This window comes from Sander lucioperca, chromosome 5 (assembly GCF_008315115.2).
Source record: "Sander lucioperca isolate FBNREF2018 chromosome 5, SLUC_FBN_1.2, whole genome shotgun sequence".
Classification (NCBI taxonomy): domain Eukaryota; kingdom Metazoa; phylum Chordata; class Actinopteri; order Perciformes; family Percidae; genus Sander; species Sander lucioperca.
Genome location: NC_050177.1, coordinates 19,327,984 through 19,340,697, shown reverse-complemented (window position 1 = coordinate 19,340,697; position 12,714 = coordinate 19,327,984). Strand labels below are relative to the sequence as shown.

General features: G+C 41.9%; 1 protein-coding gene across 4 annotated transcripts in view; it reads right to left on the bottom strand.

Moving 5' to 3' along the window:
• LOC116048418 (rho GTPase-activating protein 42) overlaps positions 1 to 12,714 on the bottom strand; it is a 104,344-nt gene that overhangs the window by 4,450 nt on the left and 87,180 nt on the right. For 2 of the 4 annotated variants that reach the window (XM_031297536.2, XM_031297538.2), the window contains 9 exons: positions 11,160 to 11,244; positions 10,909 to 10,967; positions 9,658 to 9,763; positions 9,293 to 9,452; positions 7,943 to 8,093; positions 6,151 to 6,540; positions 4,106 to 4,262; positions 2,579 to 2,641; positions 2,394 to 2,473 (listed from right to left, as the gene is read on the bottom strand). In XM_031297536.2, the coding sequence (XP_031153396.1) occupies positions 2,394 to 2,473; positions 2,579 to 2,641; positions 4,106 to 4,262; positions 6,151 to 6,540; positions 7,943 to 8,093; positions 9,293 to 9,452; positions 9,658 to 9,763; positions 10,909 to 10,967; positions 11,160 to 11,244 (1,251 nt within the window). Of the gene's footprint in view, positions 1 to 2,393; positions 2,474 to 2,578; positions 2,642 to 4,105; positions 4,263 to 6,150; positions 6,553 to 7,942; positions 8,094 to 9,292; positions 9,453 to 9,657; positions 9,764 to 10,908; positions 10,968 to 11,159; positions 11,245 to 12,714 lie in introns of all 4 variants that reach the window. The other 2 variants (XM_031297535.2, XM_031297537.2) reach the window with 1 other exon arrangement.

Here is a 12,714-nt window from a genome sequence, read left to right as displayed (position 1 = left end):
AAACCTTTGTTTAAAAGCATATTAAACAGAGCCAAAACTAGGACGGAAACGCCACCGTATTCTCGTTTTCGGTCAAATGGCCTTCTGAATGGGAGTGCTAGGGGCACTTTTATACTAGCCTCAAAATTAGGGCTGAACGATTTTTGAAAATAATCTAATTGCGATTTTTTCCCCAAATATTGCGATTTCGATTCGATTATTTTTTTAAGCTCTTTGTCTTCTGTATTATTCAACAAAGAATAATATAATAATGTATAGTATGAACACACAATTACACACTAGACAGTTAAATAAGTAAAAATATAGTACACACACACACACACACACACACACACACACGTAATTTTTTACAGTGCACAGAGAGGATCTGCCTCCAGCCCCTCCCCCTCGTGAAGTTGCTGCCGTGTGCACTTGTTCAGAGAGGCTATCGTTGCGTTAGCTAGTTGCTGGTGTTCTTGCCGTGGGATTAACTGTACTAATAAAACTGTTGAAACACCGCGGCCACGCTGTTGTGAAAGCTCCCCGAACGTCATTTATCAGTCTGGTTGTTACCCCTCTCAGTGGCAGCTCCTCCACTCATATCTTTATAACGGAGCTAACCGCTAACCGGAGCTAACCGCTACTCAGAGCTAATCGTTGCCAACCGAGCCTTGAGTTCTGTGTGCCTGTATCCATTTACTGCATGTATAGACTCAAGCCCGAATAAAACCCTTCATTTTATTAAAATGGCTGTAAAAGTTTTAAACTACAACTCAGAGTTGTTTGAATGACAGAAATAAGCTCAAGGTACAGTGTAGCGTTAGCATGCTAGTTGATGCTTTCTCTACGGAGTACAGACTGATTGCTCTCGTGAGTCATGTGATCAAATCGCAGCCTTTGCGATTAGGAAATCGCGTTTTAACATATCGCGATATTATCGAAAATGCAATTAATCGTTCAGCCCTACTCAAAATAGCTATTTTTAAAACACTAGGAAGGCACGACACAACATCACCAGGGGCTCTACACCTTAACAAAAGCATTGACAACATTGTTTGTGTACCCAGAGTTTACTAAAAAGAAAGGTTTTGAACAACTCACCGTAGGTCTTGTTGTTTCCGGCCGCTACCACCTCGGCAGTCAAAACGAGTCGATATCCGAATGCGAATGAACGGATGAGGCTCCTTTTTCAACTACGAGGTCAATATTGTTTTTCAATAACGACAAAACAAGAAATAATCTGTGCATTTCTATGGAACTAAGCTTTAGGAGCTTTCCATCTTTACTCTCCTCCCTGCTATGTTGCATTCGGAAATCGATTGTTTTTGACTGATAAAATGGCTGCGGCTGGAAACAACCAAGGGGGTAAGCTTCGCTTCAGAGCTCTTATCTCCTATGGCGCCATTTTGATGCTACAAAGCAATCACCCCCCGTTAGCATCCCATTGACTGCCATTCATTTTGACGTCACTTTGACAGCGAATAATCAAAAATAAAAATAGGCTAACGATTGTGTCATAACCACGCGACTTACTGTCGCATAGTAGAGGAATTACCGTATAGTACAGGAGAAGCTCGCAGGCAGTTTGGACTTACATTAGCTGTTTAAGTTTAATTACTTAATTAACTAGCATTTTAGTTAGCAATAATTAGCGTGTGTCCATGTTATCTCCTTACATATACCTACGCTCTCCTTCTCTGCAAGATTGGGAATTATTGAGATTTCTCTTGGCACAGCTACCAGAAGACTTCCAACTTTCAGACACGTTGCTCACGTTACATTTATGTTGTTTCTCTCAGTTGGAGGCTGCGCAGTAACGCTCAGCGCTCACCGGAAAAGTGCTTCTAAAGGCCTTCACTGGTGTCCGTCCAGAGCAACGGGATCTGTTGGTCCATTCTTATATACAGTCTATGGAAACAACAAGACCTTTGGTGAGTTGTTCAAAACCTTTCTTTTTAGTAAACTCTGGGTACACAAACAATGTTGTCAATGCTTTTGTTAAGGTGTAGAGCCCCTGGTGATACTTGGAGCAAAGTTTCATGTTGTGTCAAGCCTTCTTAGTGTTTTAAAAATAGCAATTTTGAGGCTAGCATAAAAGTGCCCCTAGCACTCCCATTCAAAAGGCCATTTGACCAAAAAACGAGAATACGGTAAATCTTAAAAGTGGTGCTTCCGTCCTAAATATGCTTTTAAATGAAAGTTTGACTCGGGTACATTCACAAAAAGACCCTAGGTTGCATTTTGGCGAGAGTTATGCTTTAAGTAACATTTTCAATGCAGGACTTTTACTTGTTACAGAGTCTTTTTACAGCGTAGTGTTAGTACTTTTACTCAAGTAAAGCATCTGAATACTTCTTCCTGCCAGTGCTGTCAGCTGAAGCGTAGAATGTCTGCCTAGTTTTGGCTCTGCTTACCGTTTGAGAAGTGTGCCCCCTGAGGGAAGCTGAGCTCGTGGCTGTGCTCTGCCTCGCAGGAATACATCGCTTTGGCGTCTCTGTAAAGGCAACAAAAAACAGGCAATGTCATGGCAGATTGGAAGAGATGAGAGTGGGAGTAATGAGGTCAGACTGTTAAAGGTGGTGTCATGTTTTTACAGCACCTTCCGACTGGAACAGACTGTGGGGAAGAGGCATTTTCAAAAAGCAGTGCTCTGGCAGCGACCCTGAAACAATATAAACACGAGTTAAATAAAAACAATGTGTTTGGTGAATTATGTTGGGCGAAATAAAAATGTGATAATAAAATCCTACAGTTATCTATTTTGCTATATCATTATCTCTCGGCCCTGCCAGCGTTCCCTCATTGTTTAGAGTGAGGCGAAAGGCGGAACTACACAAAACGTGAGGTTTCCTTCCTCTGGGCGGACTCGGCTCCAGCACGGTGCTGAATTGAGTTAAACTATCTAACAAGGTTGCTCTTGACCCTGTGCGCAACAACCTCCGAGTCAACAGAGCCTAGGGCGAGCTGGCTGGGTGCTGTACAAGGGAACTACTCCAGAGACTGTGTGACTGGCTTCTTAGACATGACAAGTCAAACAATCTGTTTGTCCCGGAAGACGGAGGACTGCAGACTGCTGCTGGGTCACATCAACCCCTGAGCAGGCAGAGTGTAATTAGAGCCAGAGAGGAAAATACATAAATCTCCCAACACACACTCATCGGATCTGAGAGAGCTCTCAATGCTCATAAACAGACCGAGAGAGGGAGAGAGGGAGGGACAGAGAGAGAGGGAGAGAGGGAGAGATGGAGAGACAAAGAGAGGCAGAGAGGGAGAGAAACAGAGAGGGATAGACGGAGAGAGACAGAGAGGGAGAGACAGAGAGGGAAGGAGAGAGAAAGGGGGAAACAGAGAGAGATGGAGAGGGAGGGAGGGAGAAAGGGGGAGACAGAGAGAGGCAGAGGAGAGAGGGAGAGACGGAGAGAGAGAGGGAGGGAGGGAGAAAGGTGGAAACACAGAGAGACGGGGAGGGAGGGAGGGAGAAAGGGGGAGACAGAGAGACGAGGAGGGAGGGAGGGAGAAAGGGGGAGACAGAGAGAGGGAGAGACGGAGAGAGGCAGAGAAGGAGAGAGGGAGAGACGGAGAGAGGGAGAAAGGGGGAGACAGAGAGAGGGAGAGAGATAGAAGGCGAGAGGAAGAGACGGAGAAAGGGAGGGGGAGACAGACAGATGGAGGGAGGGAGAAAGACAGGAAGAAATTATCCGCAAAAGAGGTACAGAGGACAGCAAACCAACTATTGTGGTCATTAATAATTTATCTTATTACATTTTCCTAGAGCCAAGTTAACACCTTTAAATCACTTGTTTTCTCAAACCAGACAGACTAAATTAAATTTAGTCTGTCTGGTTTTAAATTTTTTTAAATTTAATTATAATGTTATATAACAAAGTAAAGCAGCAGCACAAACGATAACAACTGTTAATCAATTATCAGAATTGTAATATTCTGCCAATTGGCTAATCTATTATTCAACTAATCATTTCAGCACTGGGTTTTAGGCGAGTAATAAAATGTCCACACAAAACAAGATTTCATAGACTGCATTACACTGCAGTCGATATCACCATCTCTGGTATTAGAAGTGGTAGGTTCTAATGAGCAAAATGATTAGCTTTTTAACAGTCATTACACTGAGCCAGGTCTTTGGTAGCCGTTGCCGACGGAGGCGTCCATCCTGCAGCGCAGCACTTGTTTGGGTGGAAGGTCTGGCTGCTTGGCAAGCTTTAAACTCTCACTGGGATCCAGTTTGGACAGACTTTGGACAGATCCAGAGCAGCTCCTGTGGCCTTGAGGGAGACAGATAATGCGTCTCCTTGTAAATGACAAAAAGACATTAACGTTTGATACTAAAAGAGCTCGCACACTGCACCAAGTCACTGAAATGAGTCATGCAAATAACATTTTACCAAAGCTGTTTAAATGATGCTTAAAGGAGAAAACCAGCGCAAAATGAACCTAGAGGGTAATAACACATGTGTACAGAGTCGACCGTTCTCTGGGATATGTTTTCATGCTAATCGAATGTGACCAGTTTTAGCCCAAACCGCTAATTAGCTTATAACGCTAGTCGTCGGGGCAGAGGGTAAAGTAAAAAGAAATCGCTATTTCTATACCACTAACAAGGCTCAAAATAGCACCACACTTCCACGGTAGCATAATGAGGGTCCCTACGTGTAAACGCCGTGCTTGAGCTATGTTACTGGTTACGGATTGCATGGCGTTCGTCGTTCGACTGGTCATGACTGTTTTCCCAAGATGGCGCCCGCATGTATACATGAACGGTACTGTATTTCTAAACCATCTTTTTAATAAACTGTCTCTACACTTACAAAGTTCTCAATGCTTCGGTTTACATGTAGGGACCCTCATTATGCTACTGAGCCTTTAAAGGACAATTCCGGCGCAAAATGAACCTAGGGGTTAATAACATATGTGTACCGAGTCGAACGTTCTCTGGGATCTGTTTTCATTCTAATCAAATGTGTCTCTAGCTTTTAACAAGCTACCGCAAAACCGGTGGTAACCTGCTAACGCTAGCTTTTGAGGCACTTGGTAAATCACTATTCTATACCACTAACAAGGCTCAAAATAGCACCACACTTAAACAGTAGCATAATGAGGGTCCCTACATGTAAACCGAATTGAGAACTTTGTAAGTGTACAGACAGTTTATTAAAAAGATAGATTATAAAGACAGTAGCGTTTGTGTTTACATTCGGGCGCCATCTTAGAAAACAGTCATGAGCAGTTGAAAGTGCCCCAAAAGCTAGCGTTAGCAGGTAACCACGGGTTTTGCGGTAGGTTGTTAAAAGCTAGAGATGCATTCGATTAGCATGAAAACATATCCCAGAGAACGTTCGACTCGGTACACATATGTTATTAACCACTAGGTTCATTTTGCGCCGAAATTGTCCTTTAAGTCAAGGGGATGCATGAGGGCGTGCCACACTAGCAGCTAGGCGAGCATTATAACGTGTGTTACAAAGTGACGCACGTTCATCACGGAAGTAAAGGCTGGACTACAATAGAGCTGTTTAAAGCAGTTTGTGAACAGTGTTTTCTGTTGGAGATGGTAAGTCCGTTTGGGGTGGACTTTGGGCTTTTTCACTTTGTAAGCCTATAACAAAAAAGATATATAACACAATAAAGTTAAGGGAAAAAGCCAAAAAACATAATATGAGCACTTTAAACAAACTTTTTGGAGATTATCAATACATTTAGATTTAAAAGGAGAGAGAGAGGGGGAATGACATGCAGCAAAGGGTCGGAATCGAAGCCGTGGCCGCTGCGGCGAGGACTGAGCCTCTGTACATGGGGCGCACACTCTACCAGGTGAGCTACCCGGGCGCCCGAGATTATCAATTCTTAATGTAAGCATCAATCTGGTGCATTATAAAAAGTTAATATTTGAGGGTTGCTTGAACAATTTACAGCATACATTTTCTGAGAATATCTTTTATATCCAAACTAAATTTGTATTGTAACTGAAATTTCCCTAACCTAACTGATATGCTCCCAGTGGAGTAGCGCTCCTAATTTCGCTGTATTGTAAAGTACAATGACAAAAAAAGCATTCAAATTCAAATTCAAAAATATACTCGGGAATGTAATCCAATCGGGACCTTGTGGATCAGAATCAAATCGATTGGGGAAATCACTTGATGATCAACCTACCTTCAGATATATGTAGTGATTTCAGAGAGGGAGCAGCTGAGCGGTTCAGCAGGGCCGGCCTGAGGTCGATGCGGCAGTGCGGGGCTTTTTTGGGTGCGGGAGACAGCCAGGGCACGGTGCTGACTGAGGACAGGCTGAGAGCGTCCTCGGACTCTCCGTCTGTACGCCCGGCGTCCTCCCTGGAGCTGGATTCTGGGCTGCTGACGCACACGGCGCTCCTGGGGCCGTTTGAGAGCTGGGACGGCGAGCGGCGGAGGTCTGGCAGCGACTTGTCCTTGGCCTGAGAACAGGAAGCTGTTTTGGAGGAACTGTTCTGCTCAGAGGAGTGGGAGGACAAAGACTCCATGCTGCCCATGGGAGTGCTGCTCGCACTGCTGCTGAGAGTGTCACCTATGCAGGGACCAGAGAAGAGGCAGACAGGGCCCTCATTAAAACCTGCTGAGTGATGGAGTTATTGTGGTTATATCATGGCTTACAGAAAATGATTTTTTTTTTCTGAAGAGATAATATCCATCTGGAAGCTCTGCTGGCTTTCCTATGCTGGATGGTGGGGCGCATGCGCGAGTGGCGACACAGTCCCTGCACGTCTTAAGACAGATCAGATCCTGAATAGTCTACATCAACGATGTTTCATTTACGGGTGCCACCGGATGTCCCTCACCGTCCTCTTTCTTTATTTAAAGATAATTTTTTGGGCATTTGAGGCCTTTATTTATAGGACAGCTGAAGACATGAAAGGGGGGAGAAAGAGAGCGGGGGAATGACATGCAGCAAAGGGCTGCAGGTTGGAGTAGAACTCGCGGCCGTCCTCTTTCTTTGTGTTGGCATTCTAAACTCTGGTCGATTCGGGAAACATCCTCCGAGCTCGAACCGACAATCAAATTATTTTAATCTTTTTATTTAGGAATAAAATTCTCATCACACACTCGACAGCCGTTTCAATTCCAGAGCTCGCCTCCCTACGTGCACGTTCCGCCGAAACAAGTTCCTTCCCAAGGCTATTTTGCAGAGGCACCGTACCTGCGTCCGGCGTTTAGCGCCGCCCAAGACGATTGTGATTGGTTTAAAGAAATGCCAATAAACCAGAGCACGTTTTTCTACCATCCATGAATGCTGGGTGGACTAGCCAGACCCTCCTCCGCAGCGCTGTGGAGGAAGGTCTGGCAATGCGAGCCCAGATCCTGAATGATCCTCTCCATCAGAAAGTCAGAAGCAGGTAAAACGTTAGATTCCTGCAGCAGAAAATTAGAAATACGAGGTACAGCAAATCATTTGTGCCTACAGCAATTAGACTGCACAATGAAAGACTGAAACTGGCTTTGGTATTTAACTGCATCTTTGCACAATTATGCAACTCTGGCGCTTTGATTTATTTTTTCAGTGCTGCGAATTTTGCACTTTGTTTCTTTTCTATAGCAGGTTTATTCAGATTATGAATTGCTTATTGTTTGTCAGAACTTTTTATTATATTTATATATTATTATATTTATAGCTATTGTCTTATGTATGTGCTGTATACTGTATGGTCCATACTGACCATATTGTAAAGTGTAAGACCACATGAATTTCCCCTTGTGAGATAATCAAGTTTACTTTGACTTTGATAAAGTTTACTTTGAATTCCCATTTAAACATACTTGAAAAGCCACCAACCAGCTATTACAAGTTGAATTTTTCAGAAATTTGGTGACACAGTGTGTGCAGATGTCGGAGAGGTATTAAAGGTCACTGACAGGTTTTGGGAAATTTTATAATGATGACCTGTGGCGGTAATCGCTGCTTTGGTACTCACTTTCTGCATCTGCCAGACACAGTGTTGGGGTGTAGAGGCTGCGGGGCTTTCTGGGCCCCGTGGACAGACAAATGGCCCTGCTCCTGCGAGAGCCAGGCCGGCTCTGGGGTTGGGGCAGGGGCACATTGGGGTCCGGAGGCTGGTGGAAGATCTGGAGGTCCAGAAAGGAGCACTGATTACTACACAATGTATTCCTTACCTATACAGGCTGGTATTTAAATTGTTTTTGATTATTGTTTTCTCACTATCCAGTATAGAGTTGGATGAAATGAGGAAGTATACAGTGAGTCTCAAGAATGTTGTCAACCATCACAGATTTAGCAAAACATTTTATATGGAGGTAGCTATGTCTTTGTATCTCTGGTTGTGTTAAACCTAGTGTACTGTATATCCACGACGTTCCACTTCCGGGATTGTTCCGGTGCCGCCGTAAATTTCCCCGAATGTCACTCATTTTGACCGGATGTGTTGGCATTCTAAACTCTGGTGGATTTATAACGACTAATGGTTAACCGCTCCTCAGGTCTCTGCAGGGTAAATCCAGACAGCTAGCTAGACTATCTGTCCAATCTGAGTTTTCTGTTGCAACGACTAAAACAACTTTTGAACGTACACGTTCCACCAAAACAAGTTCCTTCCCGAGGCTATTTTGCAGAGGCACCGTGGCTCTATCTGGCACTTAGCACCGCCCAAGACGATTGTGATTGGTTTAAAGAAATGCCAATAAACCACAGCACGTTTTTCTCCCATCCAGGAATGCTGTGTGGACTAGCCAGATCCTCCTCCGCAGCACTGTGGAGGAAGGTCTGGCAAAGCAAGACTATGTTAAACCTGCTGCAAGGTAAAATACAGAGGTACGATTCATTCAAACTGGGCTATTTTATCTATAAACAGTTTCTCAATTTAATTTCTAAATTTCTAATATAATAAATCAAGATATTTAGTATATCAATAATTGTATGTTAAAGTGTATTTTTATGTGCTGCCTTCTTGGCCAGGGCTCACTTGTAAAAGAGATTTTAATCTCAATGTGATTTTTCCTTGGTAAAAAAAAAAAAAAAAAAAAAAAAAAAAAAAAAATAATGCATTATGAAATTGCATGTACCATGATAAAAAAAATACTATGCATATTTTCCATCTGCATGCAGTGTCATGCTCAGTGTCTTTTTGTCAAACATTGAAAAATTTCACATGATCAGGGTTTTGGCCATATATCCGTGGAAATACGATACAGCTTGTGTAAATGCAATGTTTGGGTGGATTTTGCAATAAAATACCTTTAAAGTAAGCATTAAATGGACAAGGAATTGGAAAAGCATACTGTACGTTCAAAGCCAAACAATGACTTACCTTGTTGAAGTTCTCGATAAGTATTTCCATCACAATGTTCTGAAACTTGATGTTCATCATGGCGGCCACGGTTTCCTCTTGTGACCGCATCAGGGTGGGCCCAAAAATGACCCCCAGGTTGGACACCGTCATCAGGTTGGACTGGCTTTGAGTGGAAACTCTGCAGGTAGAGGATATGGGTGTCACACAAGTTTAACTGTGTGGTGACAGTTTTGTTCTTCACCAGCTACTGACAGTAACAGAAACAGCATTAAGGTGGCCCCGAAATTGTAAAGACAATTTAATCAGTCCCAGCTATTTTTATCTCCCCTCAAAGGACTGTCGTTGAGGCTGCAGTGTATCTGATTCAATACAGGAGTACGTACGTGACAAGGTGTTTTATTAGTAGCTCCAGCATTTCCTTGTTCCTTTCGGGCAGCTTATGAACCAATGCATGGACAGCACACACCCTGTAGTTCTGGTCATCTGACTCTGAGAAAAGGCAAAAGGATATAAAATGATCAAGAGGCTCATAGACTAACACAAAAAAATAACAAATATGTGACAATTAATGATTTTAGATCTGTCCAATAAGTGTTACATTGACTGATCAGAGTAAAAGAATATTCTAATGTAATAGTTACTATATTGGCATGGTTATGACCAGCCAATATAAATGCAGTTGTTTTGTGAAATGTCGTGTTTTGTGAAATGTTATTGTGTTCTGTGAAATGTCTTGGGTTTTGTAAAATGTCACTGTGTTTTGTGAAATGTTGTTTTTCATAAAATGTCATGTTTTGTGAAATGTCGTGTTTCCTGGAATGTCGTCGTGCTTTGTGAAATGTTTTTTTGGAATGTCGTGCTTTGTGAAATGTCGTTTTTCATAAAATGTTGTGTTTTGTGAAATGTTATTGTGCTCTGTGAAATGTCTTGTTTTGTGAAATGTCGTGTTTCCTGATATGTTGTGTTTTCTGGAATGTCATGCTTTGTAAAAATGTTGTGTTTTGTGAAATGTTGTGTTTTCTAGAATGTATTCATGCTTTGTGAAATGTGTTCTGTGAAATGTCGTGTTTTGTAAAATGTCATTGTGTTTTGTAAAATGTTTTTCATAAAATGTCATGTTTTGTGAAATGTCGTGTTTCTTGATATGAGGTGTTTTTTTTAAAATGCAGTGTTTTCTGAAATGTGTTTTCTGGAATGTCGTGCTTTGTAAAAATGTTGTTTTTCATAAAATGTCGTGTTTTATGAAATGTGTTTTCTAGAATGTCTTCATGCTTTGTGAAATGTTATTGTTTTTTTGGAATGTTGTACTTTGTGAAATGTCGTTTTTCATAAAATTACGCGTTTTGTGAAATGTCGTGTTTTCTGATATGTTGTGTTTGTGAAATGTCGTGTTTTCTGGAACGTCGTCGTGCTTTGTGAAATGTCGTGTTCTGTGAAATATGGCTGTGATTTTTCCTTCAGGGCCACCGTAGTAAACAGATGTGCGTGCTTCATCAATGGTGTGTGTTTTAAATTTGACAATGCTCTGCCAACTTAAGAAGCTCTCTTGCATGTAGGTCTATTATAATAATAAAATAATACATGGTAAAATACATATTATATCATAACTGTTATAGTGACTTTTCATAACTTACTAACAGCCAGGACAAAGTCTTTGTGGAGCTTGAATGTCATTAGAGGCTCAGAGAGACACCTGGTGAATAAAGAGAACAGTTGTCATTGATTTCCTGAGTGACATGGCTCTTTTGAATGCAGCCACCTTTCTTTAATGAGTCACTGGCAGCCCTGAATGCATGACTAACACCAGGGAGGATTCAAAGATGCATTATGGAGATAATGATGACTCCTGAAAGCTAAGGACAGGCAGACAGTGGGGCGAGCTGACCTGAGGTAATTCTTCAGGCCGCTGGTGATAGTTTTGTTGTCCCACGTCTCCGGATCCAGGTCCATATCCACAGGTGCCTTGGATGCTATTGGAAACACATTTAGATTTTATAGCACCACAGCGGTAAACTGTGTGAAGAAGCCAACACAACCTGACATGACCTGACAGGCTGCTTAACTGAGCATTAACAATACTGACTGTCTTCCTGTGTAGAGAGACTCAAGAGGACCATCTGAAATAAATGAACAAGAGCAAGTGTGGCGTCTCACAGAGATGGAGATCAAGCTTTAGAGAGAATTTCATAAATCATTAAGACATTTGCTGTTCAAATGTATGAGATGTATGCAAACAGGGCTACTTTGGGGCACACATTAAAATGGTAATGACAAAGTAGTAAGTAGTATATAATATGTAATAGTATGGGACCAGATGGCTGTTACACTGTCACACCACAAGGAGGACCTCTTACCTCACTCTGCAGAGTCACATGATGTTTGCTAAAGCTGGAGATTCAACTTGTGATGGTTGTGAAAAATGAGTTGTTCATACACTAGAGCAGAGATCTTCAACAGGGGGTCCGTGACCCCTAGGGGGTCCGCCAAATTATGTTTAAAAATTATTTTTTTTGAAAGTTTCTCTGTTCAAAAAATTTAAATATGTCTGGAAATATACATTAATATGAATCCAACATATTAAATTGGCCTATTTGTGAAAACATGATTTATACATTGAAGATCAGCTTGCTATAGGTTAAGGCCTCCACTATGATAGCCAAACAGCTAAGCATAAGGATTCACTGTGCCTTCCAAATGTATGTTTAACGTTAAAACATGATGTATAAATAATAACCATTTATTTTCATCCATCCGGCCTAGTTTAATATGCAACTCAATTGTATACAATATATGCAGTAGAGGGTCTCTACTCGGTCTCTCTTTCAACTAAGGGGTCCCTGGCCTTAAAACACGTTGAAGACCCCTGCACTAGATGAAAGAGAAGATGGCCAATCAGGCATTTGGAAATTAAATAAGTATCTATTTATGTTAGTTTTTGCTACATGGCATGTGATGGGAGTAAAAATGTAGGGGTCCTTGAAGGGGTTCCAGGTGGTCCCCAGCAAAAGGCAGAATCATTTATTTTCACTTTAATTCCATCCTTAAGTAACACAATGACAGAATGTATGACTACAGTATTTTGGTCATAGGATTCACACACTTTTTGTAACAAAACATCTAAAAGAAAGAAACCTATCTGACGGGCGACCCTGGGACGACATTAGGGAGGCACCGATACCACTTTTTTTAAGATCAAGTACAAGTACTTATATTTGGGTACTTGCCGATACCGAATACTGATATGAGTACTTAATAATCCCTCTGGGGTCCGAGGGTGTTTTCAGACACAGATGATTTTGGCCTTCTCTGATATTGTTGTCAATTAGAACATAGCAGTATTTTCAAAGTACCAAGCCTTTTTTTCTATTCAAAGCTCAGTGCCTGGGTCTGGACATTTCCCCGGGCTAGTGTCAATAAAATAATTCATATAATTCCTAATA